General features: G+C 41.5%; 1 protein-coding gene across 3 annotated transcripts in view; it reads right to left on the bottom strand.

Annotated features, from left to right (window-relative positions):
• Nucleotides 1-370: 370 nt before the first annotated feature.
• RP1L1 (RP1 like 1) overlaps nt 371-13479 on the bottom strand; it is a 44348-nt gene continuing 31239 nt past the window's right edge. For all 3 annotated transcript variants that reach the window (XM_074895460.1, XM_074895462.1, XM_074895461.1), the window contains exons 3-4: nt 7020-7185; nt 371-5078 (exon numbers count right to left, since the gene is read on the bottom strand). In XM_074895460.1, coding sequence (XP_074751561.1) covers nt 649-5078; nt 7020-7185 — 4596 coding nt within the window. In that variant the 3' untranslated portion in view covers nt 371-648. The remainder of the gene's footprint in view (nt 5079-7019; nt 7186-13479) is intronic.

Raw genomic sequence — 13479 nt, forward strand, 5'->3', positions numbered from 1 at the left:
CCTCCTTCACGTCCTCCTCCTCCTCTTTTGTTTCCTCTTCCTCCTTCACTTCCTCCTCCTCTTTTTGTTTCTTCCTCTTTCTCATTCACTTCCTCCTGTTCCTCTTGTGTTTCTCCTCCTCCTCCTCCACTTCCTTCTCTTCCTCCTCTTTTATTTCCTCTTCCTCCTTTGTTTTCCTCTGCTGCTTCCTCTTTTACTTCCTCTATCTTCTTTCTCTTTTGTTTGTCCCTCCTCTCTCTTTCTGTTGTCCTCTTCTTTCTGCCTTCATTATTTCTTCCTCCTCTTTCTCTGCCCCTTCCTCGTTTTTCTTCCTCTTCTTCTTTCTCTTTTGTTTCTTCCCCCACTTCTTCTTCTTCCTTTTCTTCTTGTCTTTGGTTTCTTCATCTTTAACCTCATCCTCCACCTCACAGTTTTGACTCTCTGATATTTCAGTTCTTCTCCATCTCTGTTCAGCCGTGAGCTGCCCACTTCATTGCCCTTCACTTCCACTTCACTTGGCTGAGTTCACCCTCATCATTGTCCTCATTTGGATTTCCATTTTCTGCTGCTTCCTCCACAGAACTTCTGGGAATTGTTCTGATATCCTGGGCTGCTTCTGAGACACAGGTTTCCTCATCATTTTTCTTCAGTTTCAAGATTTGCTGTAAATCAAATGCTTTCATGACTGGGACATTGCTGGCCACCACTGGTTTTCTTGTGCTTGGAAACCATTTTTTTCCTCACACAAGAGTCACATGGACAGTATTCCTCCTCACTTGTTTGTGTATTAATACTGGCCTCAAAAGCTGCACTAAATACTGTATCTTCATCTATATCAAATGATAAGTCTGTTGTGTCCTCTTGCCTAGTCTGAGTTCCATTCTTGTCACTGAAGAGTGACTTTTTATGCATAGTTTGCAATCGCCGTCTCCTCTGCTCAGTTTGGAGCGTTGACTCACGCCTGAGTGGTTCATCCGGAGGTCTTGGTGTCTTCTTCCCTGTGATGCTTTTGATCTTCCTCAGCTCCTTCTCTATGCTTTTTTGTATCCTTTTACTCACTTCCTCCTTCAGCTCCAGTATCATTTCATCCGTCTGCTGGTTGTTCTGCAGGTTCCACCTGACCTTGAACTCATTCATGGCACTGACATAGTGAGCCATGAACTCCTTCTCGATTTTCTTGAGCAGTCTTAGGATCCAGGTTGGATCTGCTGAGTTTTGCTGAGCAAGAGATGTGCCCACAGTGGTGGCAGTATCGACTTTGAGCTCTGGATCATCTGCAGACTCTTTTTCAAGCTGCTCTTCCAAATCAGCTTTCAGTTCTGTCCCGCAATCGGTATCATTGACATTTGTATCATTAGTAGTGGCGAGCTGATCATCTTTCCCTTCAAGATTTTCTTTTGGGAGTTCACCATTCACACCTTCAACTTCTTGTTCTCCATTTTCAAGTAAGTTGCTGTTTTCTTTATTTTCATTTGCCTTCCCTTCCTTCTGATCGTTTTCACACTTACTGCACTGAGCCTCCTTATTCTCTTCAGCCTCCTGAATTAGCAAGTCCTCTCTAGTAGACTGTACTTTTTTCTCGCCTTTTGATTTTGAGGATGCCTTTGAAGGTCGGAATGGCTGCACTTCTTTTTTACTTTGCTCCTCAGCCTCAGTCAATTCACTGCCAGTCATTACATTTTCCACTTGTCCAGCTGATTTAAATTCAACAGGTTTCTGTGCCATTAAAGTACTGTCCCTGACACCAGCTGTACTTTCTTCTCCTGAGCCACCAGAACCACTGCTAACATCAACCCCAGAGGAGGACATGGGAGTGAAGCCATAACCTATAGATTTTGGGACTTTAAAACCAGAGGCTGTCTTTACCTGCTCACTTACCTCTTGACCTGAGCTTGGACCACATTTTTCAGCTGTGCATCCAAACCACAGGTCTTGAAAAATATTTAGCAGCTCAATATACCTTGTTTTATTCAAATATTTTGGTTTATCTGATGGATCTTCTGTCTCTTCATCAAGGAGTTGGAGGCTGGCAAGACAAGTAATCAATACGTTGGCAGAGTTACTCATTTTTCTGCCCATAGTGGGGGACACTTCAGGCAAACTGTTTGATCGGTCAAATTTTATTTCATGTTTTGAACTGAGCAAGGCCTTCATGATCTGGACAGAAGTCTGGACAGAGGTTGGCAGGTCTCTTCTGTTGTTTTGGCTGGATGTAACTGACTGGCTGCATTCTGCCTGGTCAGCTTTGGCATCTTCGGACACAGCCTCAGAGATTTGTTCCTGATTCATGCATTCTTCAGCCTTTTCATTAGCAGCAGTGTCTTCTGCTGTCTCTTTTTCTACGTCATCCTTTGCTTTGTTCTTATCCTCCTCCACATTCTTTTTCTCAGCTTTTTCATCCTCTGAGATTTCCTCAGCATTTTCACAGTGTGATACCTCAGCGGTTGCCTTTATGTGTTCCTCTTCTGCATCATCCTCCATTTCGTACTTCAGAAGCAATGCTTCTGAAGGGATTTTACTTAGCCATTCTTGCACAACTTCTTCTGGAGATGTATTTGGTAGAACAGATGGCATTAAATCACTCCCTTCCTCCTGCACGTCTGTGCCTTCTAACTCTTCCTCTACTTTTCTGCTGCAAGAACCACCAATTTCTTTATTCTTCTGATCATTTATTTCTGTTGCAACTGATTTAGACCCATAGGAAGTTGCTCGAGAGGAATCTAAAGTTTCTTTCTGCTCTTTTCCTGTGGTTAGCATTGACTCAGTACCTATGCTGCTAATGGAGGAATTCTTCAACATGGTTGAACGTATTTTTTTGCTTTTTGGCTTCCCTTTTGGTGGGGTGGGGCAATGCATACTACATACTGACAAAGTCTCAGACAATGATGCTTGACTGCAGTTTGAAATCTTCACGTGAAGATTCCTAGTTTTTATCTGCCTTGATTGTGAAGATTGAGATATGTTTGATTGTGAACACCTATCATCACTTCCCTGGGATATCTGTGTCAACAAACATTTATCTCTTACTTCTGACTTTGAAGAGACTCTTGAAGAGACACTCTCAGGATTTCCATTCCTAATCCCAGTCTCAGTTGAGTGGTCAACTCTTGAACATATGCTCTCACTCATACTTCCTTGTCTTGAAGAAGGGGCCTCTGACTTAATCTGGGGATGGACCTCTCCAGCTTTTGCATTAGGGTTTGAAACACTTGAGCAGATGGATGATGGCTTGCTATTTTCTACTCTATGGTTTCTCTTCTTTGAACCTTTTGAAGATTCACTGTAGCCACTGGTGGCACTTTTCAAGCTTTTCTCATCAGTATAAGCTGCATTCGCCTCTGCTTCACTAGTAGATGAAATGTTTGAGTGAAAAGATCCTGAGGTATGAGATATGGGGTCTCCAATAGATTTCTTCTTGATTTCACATGAGCTTTTGGAGTAATTAGATGCCCTGCTGCATGATTTCAGATCATCTGCATGTAAGGAATTCTTTTTATTCAGCGTGGATTCAAGCGAAGACACAGACATTTCAGACTCTACATCCAAAGGAATATCGCTGTGTTTGCTCTTTTTGGATCCTCTGGAAGAGCGAGAGGCCTTGCACAGAATGCTCCCATCCCTGTCGCTTCTCTTGCTGTTCCTGCCACTAGCTCTGGAATAGGTGGATTCTTGTGTAGAGCATCCTTCACCTTCACTACTCTCATCTCTAACTGATTGGCTGGGCTTTGTTTTTGCTGACACAGAGCTGACTTCATTGGCTTCCTTTTCTTCTTGTTCTGCTTCAACCTCTTCAATCTCTTTCTTAGGACAGGACTCACTGGAGAAGGAGGAGACCACTGCATTGTCATCAGAGTGGTCATCCCATTCACTCTTTGCTCTTGTCTTGGTACAGTTACTAGACTTGCTGTACACACTGTTGGCAGGAGTGGAGCACCCAGCGTTATATTCTTGATTTGTCTTGTGAAGGCTTGAGGAAGACATGCTCCTACCCATGCTGCTTGTTTCCTCACATACATTCTTCTTGCTCTGTCTGGACTGCAGAGATGACCTTGACATGACACTTCCAACTCTGCTGCTTTCAACCTCTTCCACATCATGCTTGAAGCACTTCACGGAGGAAACTTCAAAACAATTTTCATCTTCATTTTGTGAATTGGTTTTGCTGGTGTCATGGTCTTCAGGGGCATCTGGAGTATCCAGATTGTTCTCACAGCTTGAACGTGACATTAAACCCAAGGATGAAGGTCTCTGACTATTGCTTGTGCTTGTCCGAGTGTATTCTTGCCGGTCTTCTCCATTGGAAAGACCTGTAGACAAATCACTTTGACACGTACACTTTTTAATGGATCTATATGCCACTCTGTTCTCTATAGTCTCTGAGTAGGATGAGGACTCTTGCACAAAGTGCTCAGAGAATTCCTCACTGGACGTGGTCTGGAGGCTATCCACAGAAGCCATTTTTTTGTGGACCACTCTTCTCCGGGAAGACGTGCTGGAACATGACGACCGCGTATGCCAGGTGCTTCGTACACTGGGCTCTTCCCTCTGGGATGTGTGCATGGGGTTTTTCCAAATGTCATAATCCTGGTGTTTCTTTCCACAGCTATGACAATGGAACTCATCACATTCTGATTCCTCAAGTTTTGACATGTAAGAATCAATATCACCAGGATATAATGACTCATCTGCCTCCGAGCTGGCTTCTGGGTTCATTTTCTGTATGGGGTCTACTCCACTGACCTCCTCTACACCTGACTCTTCACAAGGCATCTGGTTCATCAGATTGGATTTTTTGATCTGTGTGGACCACTGCAAAGTCTCATCATTTAGCAAGCGGAAGCGGACTTTCATCTCAACGGACAGGCTACCATCCTTGTTCACGTGTACCCGTTTTTCTATGTCATCATTGACAAAGGAATGGACGAGGTCCCCAGGTTTTGGATTTGAGAAACTGTTTGAGAAAGGTGCGCTATTATCCGGTGAGGTAGCAAGACCATTAGAGTATGACTTCTCTGATGACAAAGAAAATCTCATTGACCTATTGCTTGATGCTGACCGCGGATGGATAACACTCTTTTTGGTTTTCAGCCCAAAGTTCACTGGAGTTTGAAATAATTAAAGAAAAGAAAGAGGGGGAGAAATGTTAACTCATGCAAAGATGACAGAAAATACATAGATCAAAGCCTCAAAGTACAGCTATTATTCCATTAAAGCTAAGCCTGTGTCAGTTTAGATAATTTGAAAATTTGGCTTTGACTAAGTCATGGCCATAAATGTTAAGTTTTGAATGAACAGTCTGTACTAAAATCTTCTGTACCTTAACTTTATTATTTTTTCAATCTAAATTGAAACACAAACACCTTTTTTTTGGTTGTATTATGTACATGTCAGGAAGAAAATAAATATATGTAAAAAGAAATTTAGTCTCAAATTTCTGTATTTTATTACATTGCAAATACCCCTTTATTTAACCATGCAACTTTTCATCCTTCTTATTCAGTCAGGGAAAAATACATGGAGAAGTGATCCTTTGCCTTAGTTGGAAGTCAAGTGTCACACATTTATTGTGCATCATCCACTTCTCCAATCAAGTCCCAGGAAAGAATCTTGTGGCCATGTAGACCAGAGCAGCACTCAGTCCCTGTGGGGATGTGCCACTAGGAATAACTATAATGCTTATTAAAACATAAAGGACAAATGAAAAAAGAAATTGTAAGCTGATAATAACTACAAAAAGAAATGATGGTAGTTATAGAGGAAATGAGTGATAGAAAAGGAATTTTAAGGATTGTAATCTGAAGCACATCTCTATGGCCCAGTCTAGTGATCTCTATAGATTTATTGAGGTCTTAGACCCTTCATTTCAAGCAGAGTACATTGCTATCATGCTGTCTTGCCAGATATGCATCTATCTTGTTTCTAATACATGTTTGTTCAAAGTTTACTTTTACATATCTAGACAACCACATGCCTCTGTAGGCATATGGATATGCAGCTGAATGGAGGGCGTTTTAGGAAGGAAATGTTGAACAGGGAGCACACCAGCCAAGATCAATAACACATGAACCAGCTTCTATCTAACCATCCTTATGCATTTGAACTGATATATTTGCTCAGTCTCTTGATGGACAAATCTTCAGTTTATTCCCCCTGCTTCCTCCAGTTTTTAATGTCTCAAGCAGTGAGTGTGGGATGCCTCCGTCCTTAAGTTTCGACAACTAGTTGTCAACACACAAGTGAATCTTTCCTGGATTCTAGTACTGACAATGGAGAGAAACGGGTGCTGCTCCAGAGCACACCTAGTTTCATCCTAAAACCAATCCCTAACATGGTGGAATGGGAATTTCTCCCCATAGACTACTGAGGGTGGCTGGTTTAATTACCTGTGACCTTAGATAACTCATGGTGAAGTGCCTAAGGAATATTATCCTGAATAACCCATAACATACTCCTTCCTGAACATAACCTTTCCATAAAAACAAGCTTTGTTTCCAAAGAACTACACTGCAGTAGCTGTTAGTTGTCCAGAGTTTGAAATGCCCTTCACACCCTGGGAAATTAAAAGTCTGTTAAAGAAAGTATAACAGAGTCTGAGAAACTGAGTCTCCTGCTGACAAAACCAGGGCATCCTCTGGTCCTGGTGCAGGCAAGTACACAAGTGCAGGCGTTATATGACAGACAGACAAGGGGATAGAGGATTCGTGGGAAATCTCAAGGATTTGGGGAGTCTTGGAGGCAGACACAGGAAAGGAGGGAGTTCTGGAAGGAAAACGAGACACAGAGATATGAAAGAGGAAGGGAAGTCAGCCAGACACGGGGAGCGTGTAGAAGAAAGACTGGAGGGTGTAGGGAGGAAATCCTAGAAGGAAACCAAAGAAAAAGAAGGGGAGGATGGAAAGGCCTGGGAGGCAGAGAGAGGGAAGTGCATTTTCTACATGAAATCTGCACACTGGGGCAGTACAATAGGTGCCTGCAATCGCCATGTTGTGGGACACAGGCCTGGAGATGACTGTGCAATATGCCCCGGAGTTTTTTCTTACTTTCATTGTTTTCATTGACATTGTTGCCATTGGAACGGGGAGTCAGGTCGGGCAGCTTCTCCACCGAGTGTTTCCTCAAATTCTCCATCGATACAGGTTTAAACGGCTCCCGGCCGACACACACCAGCACGTTGGGGCAGTGAAGCAGAGCCTGCATGCTGTCAATCTAGAAGGAGAAGAGCAAGTGCATCCCCATGAGCCAATAGAGCAGAGCTAGGTTTTACCTTCCAGGTCCAGAATCAACTGACATTTAGTTGTCACCTAAAATAAAACAAACATGGTTCTGGAGAACCTCAGGGTCTACCAGAGCCCGTTGGTAGGTTCTGTTGCAGTATTCTTCCATTGAAAGAAAAACTCTGCTATGTTTTAATCAGGTCTCCTAAGATATGGAAGGGGTGGGAGAGGTTGCCTAAGGGAGAAGATATCTCATTTATTACAAGGTTTTACATCCTTTGGGAAAGATTTAGGCATAATGTGATAGCAAGGAAGGGAGTAGAACTGGAGGTTTTCAGTTTCTCTTACAGAGAATTATACTCTTTAATTCTTCTCATTCCTGTATGAAACAACAATTATTATCTGGTAAACCCTACATTCCAGATTGACCATGAGGTGTCTTCCTTCCTCTGCTCAGGAAGGAATAGGAACTGTCACTTCCCCTAATATTACCTCAAATACTTTCTCTAATAGTACCTCGAGCACTGCCTCAGTTCTGGGCAATGTGGAGCGTTGTCCCTCAGTGTGGGAAGTGCCTGTGAAGGACTCTGTTCCTCCACGAGAACCCAGGTTTACAAACTGCCTCCACATCTTCACTACATGACCTGTGCCTGGACTATACACCAAGTCCTACCAGCTGCAGCTAGTAACAGAGAGCAGGGCTGGACATGGAATAAAGCCACTCTTACACAACATTTACTTAGGATCTAAAGGAGCAAGAATCAGTCTTGTGATGAGCACTGGCTCAACAAAGTCTGGATCCTTCTTCCATCTTGCTTCTGCAATCTCTTATTTGTAAAACTGAAGTCAAGCTCCCAGGTGACCCACTTGTTGGCTTCTAAAAGGATAAGAGGGCTCTCTTTCTGTCTGAAAGGGCTTTAGAGTGGCCAGCATCTGGCAGCTGTGTGCTGTCAGGGATCTCCACAATCCAGCTAGGATGTTTATTCCTCCTGTACTGCTACATCAGGACATCATGTGCTTCTGGGGACTCACCAGTAATAAGTGACCATGAAAGGGCTACCAAGACGTTAGCTAACACTGGTGGTGGGTTGAGCACTATCTTGCCTGTAAGATGCACCCTGACCTCACTGTGTCACTTAATCATCAGGTCTTTAACTCGCAGCCGAGTATGGAAGAGACCAAATCTCAGAGAAGCTGCGATGACAGTTCTGCAGTTGTCACACATGCCTGGCATAGCAGAGCGTGAAGGAAGGAACTCATTCTCTGAATATTGCTCTTGCAAAAGAATAAAGAATCAGGCCCCCTTCAGAGCCCAAGATCTTATTTTTGTGAAATGCCTCTGGGGTTTTCTGAGATTAGTTAGTACCGCTAGAGCTCTGGGAGGTACTAAAATTATAGTGCTGGATCTTGTGCAAACAAGCGGAACGTGAATGTGTGGGGGGTGAAAGAAGAAGCCAGAGACAGGCAGAATCACTCAAGATCCAGTTAAACGCTTCTGGCGATTTTTCTTACAGTAAAGCATATGGCATCAACTTTTTAGTGGGAAGACACTAAAATCCCATCGTCTTCCCATTATTTTTTTATTTATTGTTTGCACTTAAACAACACTTGCAACCTAGGGCCCGTAGAGTCTGTTACTATAAAAACCCACAGTAAGAAACTCTGCTCTCTGAAGTTTACATCAAGCACCACTGTGTGTAAAGCAACAAAACCGCTGAGTCTGTGTGATGAGTACCATGAAACAGAAATGGAAAATAACCCACAAATCTCAGTCTATCTACGTCTACTGCTTGTCTTTTGTCAGTAAATCCACTTCTGGTCAATGCATTACTAAAAGAAACACCTTTCTAGCTCACTTAAAAAGTTTATAGAAAGCCTATTATTTAATAAATAAAATATTTTGAGTAGGTTTTTGCCACCTGTATATTTTTTTTTCCTTCTTTACATTCCTGTTCTTTTTTTGTTGTTCTTGTTGTTCTTTTTTTATTCCTTTTGCCCTGTCCTCATACAAGTAGGAAAAAAATGAGGGTAAAAAAGAAGAAAGAAAAAAGGAAAAAGATGGAGAGAAGAAAGAAAGAATAATAAACATGAAATCTCTTCTGACCCTATTGTAAAGCAATCTGTCTTTAAACCCCTGCTAAGTTTAGGATCTATTCCTATTTGTAAAGGACCTTTTTTCAGTGAAAGTTATTTTCTGCACAGGACATTTCCTCACATGTTACTGTGTCTGTGTATAAATACTTCAATCACACTCATCACCCCCATGTTGTGTGTGGAGAAAATAGATGGTGCCAATGACACAACTTCAGGAATCAATGGATCTGAGCCAGCTGAGTGATTGAATTTATATATATTGCACAAACCAAATCCTTTCATACGGAATACACTTGTGTTATGTGACTTAAAACCAAGAGTCCATCATGTATTTCTGGCATCATCAGCTCTTTAGCTGTGTTTATACCTATAACATAGATTTTCTTCCCAATATTTTGCAAGTTTAAACTCTTTGAATTAATAATTATAGAAATTAATCTAAATTTGGCAAATCAGCACTTCGTAATGCTTCACTGTTAAAAGCATTTTGGTAGTTATAAGTGCAACTGAATGTTTCCTAAGGGTTAACTAAATAATTTTTCTCACATTGATTCGGTTTAACGCAACATCCATTCTGTCGGAGCAGCAGAGTGCTGTGGAGTTGGGATAATAGTTCATCTCAGTTTGCTCAGCACAGAGCTTTCCCACAGTGCCGCGTGAAACGGTTCCTCTCAACACCACGTCGCTGCCTGGGCTGTACAGGTGACATCTGTCTTCAGGACATTCAATATGGCATTTTTTTACCGGTGGTAAATTATCTCTAAACCCCTCTCAGGTGTTGAGTGACTTCGCAGCTCGCTCAGCTTGTCCCAGGATGAGGCCATGAACTGCTTTTCAGATCTGCTTCTTTTTAAGAAATATATAAAAATTATTTCTCGTGTGAAGAGGTTAGATCCTGAACCTGCAGCCATGCCAGAGTCTACTGTTGGTCCTGAAGGGGCTAAGTGAAATATTGGCCCCATTTCAACCAGTGGCAGAACTTTCCCTGGGTTTTCTGGAGTCTGTGTCCCACTGATTACAATTAGGATATGACACAAAACCCAGGAGTTTTCCTTTGCTCTCCTGCAAGAGAAGTGATCCTTCTGCTTGGACATAACATCCACCAGACAAAGAGTTATTACAGCTTGCAAAACTGTATTTTCCACCCACTTTTTGCCATTGATTTTCATGTGGGGGAGGAAACAGGACATCGAACAGAAAATTGGTGAAGTGGCTTGAGAGATAAGTTTGCAAGATTTGTCAATAGCACCATGGAAAAAAGCAGACACAGTAGCTATTGATGTTTCAGAAGCATGAGCCCCAAAGAAAGAGATGAAATATTAGATCTGATTAAATTATGATAAAATAATCTGATATCAAATTGCTATCGAGGGTTGGTAAGAGGTGGGAATGGACTTGCAGAGAGGGCAGCGTGAATTCCAGAGTATGGGATGTTGTTCAAGGTTGACTTGTGTCTCACCACCAAGCATGATCCTAGTCTAAATCTCAGAGTTATCTTACTCTAAAGTGGTTTGTTCTGGGACCTGGGATTTTATATGCCATGCTTTTATAAGCAACTTCTATAAAGGAACATATTGTCATCATCTCTCAGATAAAAGTTGTGAAAATCAAGGAACAGGCATCCTTCTGTAAATGCCGAAAACAAAGGACAGGAAGATAATAGCTAGATTTCAGGCATTTAAAAGTTAAGTGTGTAGGACTGAGCTAGTCAACCAAGGCTGTATAGTTCACATAGAAAGGGCAATTCCTGTACCCTGCATTGGATGTCTCTTCTACTGTGAGCCAATTCATGCTCTGGAGGTGCCTCTTTCTCCCCTGGTATGAGAGCAACTTGGAATGTAGACATCTAAAAACTAAATCAAATTAACTCCAGCCAACACGACCACCCAATAATTATCAGGAAGCATCATCTGAGCTGAATATTGAGTATCAATCTGAGGGTCCCAGGCCCGTGCTCCTTCTTGAAGTCTGTATTATTTCATTGAGCTGCTGCTGTTAGTTGCTATTTTAGGAATACTGTCATGATTAACTTCGTCTGTATAATATCAAAAGTGTCATAATCCCAATATAAGTAAAATCAGTAGTAAAACATTTTGGGAAAAACCTTATAGGTCTATCCTGAAGCAGGGAGACTATCACTGCAGTAAATATTAAATTGTTTTAAAGGGTTCTTTACATTTCTTGCAGTCAATGAAACCCAGGACTTTAGACATCATTGATTTCTGACCTTTGCTGTATTGGATTATTTTTTAATTTATTTATATAGGAAATTCCACTTAAGAAAACAATTTTTTTCACTGTAAAGGTGGCCAAACAGGTTGCTCAGATATGTTGTGTAGTCTTCATCCCTGAAGATATTCAAAACTCTGCTGGACACCTGAACAACCTGCTTTAGCTGACTGTACTTTGATAAGGGGGCTTGGATGAGATGATCTCCAGAGGTTTCCAATCTAGAGGTGGTTGTTATTTTCATGTAGACATCAGTCTGAGAAAAAGTGTAGTGGAAACTGAAAGACTAGAAGGTAGATGTTCTCATCCACCTTAGCTGTCACAATCAGGGGAGAAAAATAAATACCATTAGGGTGGGATGTGATTAATTTTAAAACAGCGATAAAATTTTAGATATTTGGTGATTTCTTTTAACATGGGGGGGGGGAGATCAGTAGATGCCCCAGTGAAATAAAATGGTGGTTACTCATTGGTCAGCACAGATTTTTTTCCAACATTAAAGTTTTCTTTGTTTGCTCTGAGACGCCATTTATCTCTTCTGAGCAGTAGCCTGTAAGGAAATCCTTCTGGTAAAGAGATTCCCCACTTCCCTCAGGCCACCACAGCAAGATTCTTGAGTATCCATGCCAGGATACCATCTTAGAAGAAAACACTATTACATCCCAGTCTAAATTAGTCATTAAAAAAAAAAAAAAAAATGTAAAAAGGCAATTGATTGTGAATACTTACAATCTGGTGATCACCTGAAGGGTTGTGTTGGAGAAGGGAATGCCCTGCCTTATTGTTTCTTCATGAACTCATCGCACTTGATTATAAGTCATCTTTTACAATCTAGGCTTCTTGCACATTGGTGGAGAGCATCAATATTTCTGGGGGATGGGTCATTTCACCCCAGGAAAGCCACCTGATACAGGTCATACTTCCTCTGTTGGACATACCTGCCATTTTCCACTGACTAGAGAGAAAGCAAATCGTCTCAATGAGGTTGTCTAAATGTAGATACCTAGAGCGACTTGAGATGTTCTAGGGTATCTAATATGTGCCTGAGGGTGCACACAGGGTATAAGATAACACCCAGCAGACTACCACCTGAAATCTGAGCAGGAAACATCTAGCATATTCATATAGAGACAGTTAGAAAAATGCCTTTATTTGTGAGCTGAATCCCAAAATATGGTGACTTCAAGAACATTTTAATCCACGATAAGTGGTCAGGAATAAAATGAAGGAAAATGAATGGCTTATGATAAAGGTCTTTGATGGGTTAGGAAAGAGTTCCTTTGGATCACTCAGGTGATTCAATCCCTCTTTTGAGCTCCCTCACTGTAATTAACCCATCGTAATGAGCTCATGAGAAGGGTCACTCACAGTTAAGGCACTTGATGTTCAGAGACAAAAATCCACTAAGTAAAATTCCCAGGGAACAATCTCTGGCAGTTTGCACTTGGTGGGCTGAAATAGACTCCTGTTAAAGTTTTATTGCATAATCCCTGAAAATTAAATTAAGTTTCTCAGCCTTACTGTAAAACCTGATCCAAATCCCACCATAACCAATGAAGAGAAACTTGCTGAACTCTACAGTCTCTGGATCAGGAACCAGGAGGATTATGGAGGCTGTGAGTGAAGTTTTGGAGCAAAAAGCAGAAAAATTGTTTTTCTGCCTCTGTTGAAGAGGTGTTTGCCTCTGTTGAAGTATTTTTGTTCGTATCAGTCAGCTTCTGGCTCACAAACCACTGTGGTGTCTTAAAGACCAGGTGCTACCATGTGAAAAATACTGCAATTTGCTGTGTGTTAAACCTATATGCACAGACTCTTCCAGTGAAATATCAGCTACCTCTTTAGGTTCCATCGAAGTTTTCATATTTCTGACAATAAAATTACAATTTTTCAAAGCAGTAAAACTTCTGTTTACTTACATACTTCTTTATCTCATACCACAGGAACTCCCTGTCACATTGGGTTA

Source organism: Athene noctua, chromosome 1 (assembly GCF_965140245.1).
Source record: "Athene noctua chromosome 1, bAthNoc1.hap1.1, whole genome shotgun sequence".
Classification (NCBI taxonomy): domain Eukaryota; kingdom Metazoa; phylum Chordata; class Aves; order Strigiformes; family Strigidae; genus Athene; species Athene noctua.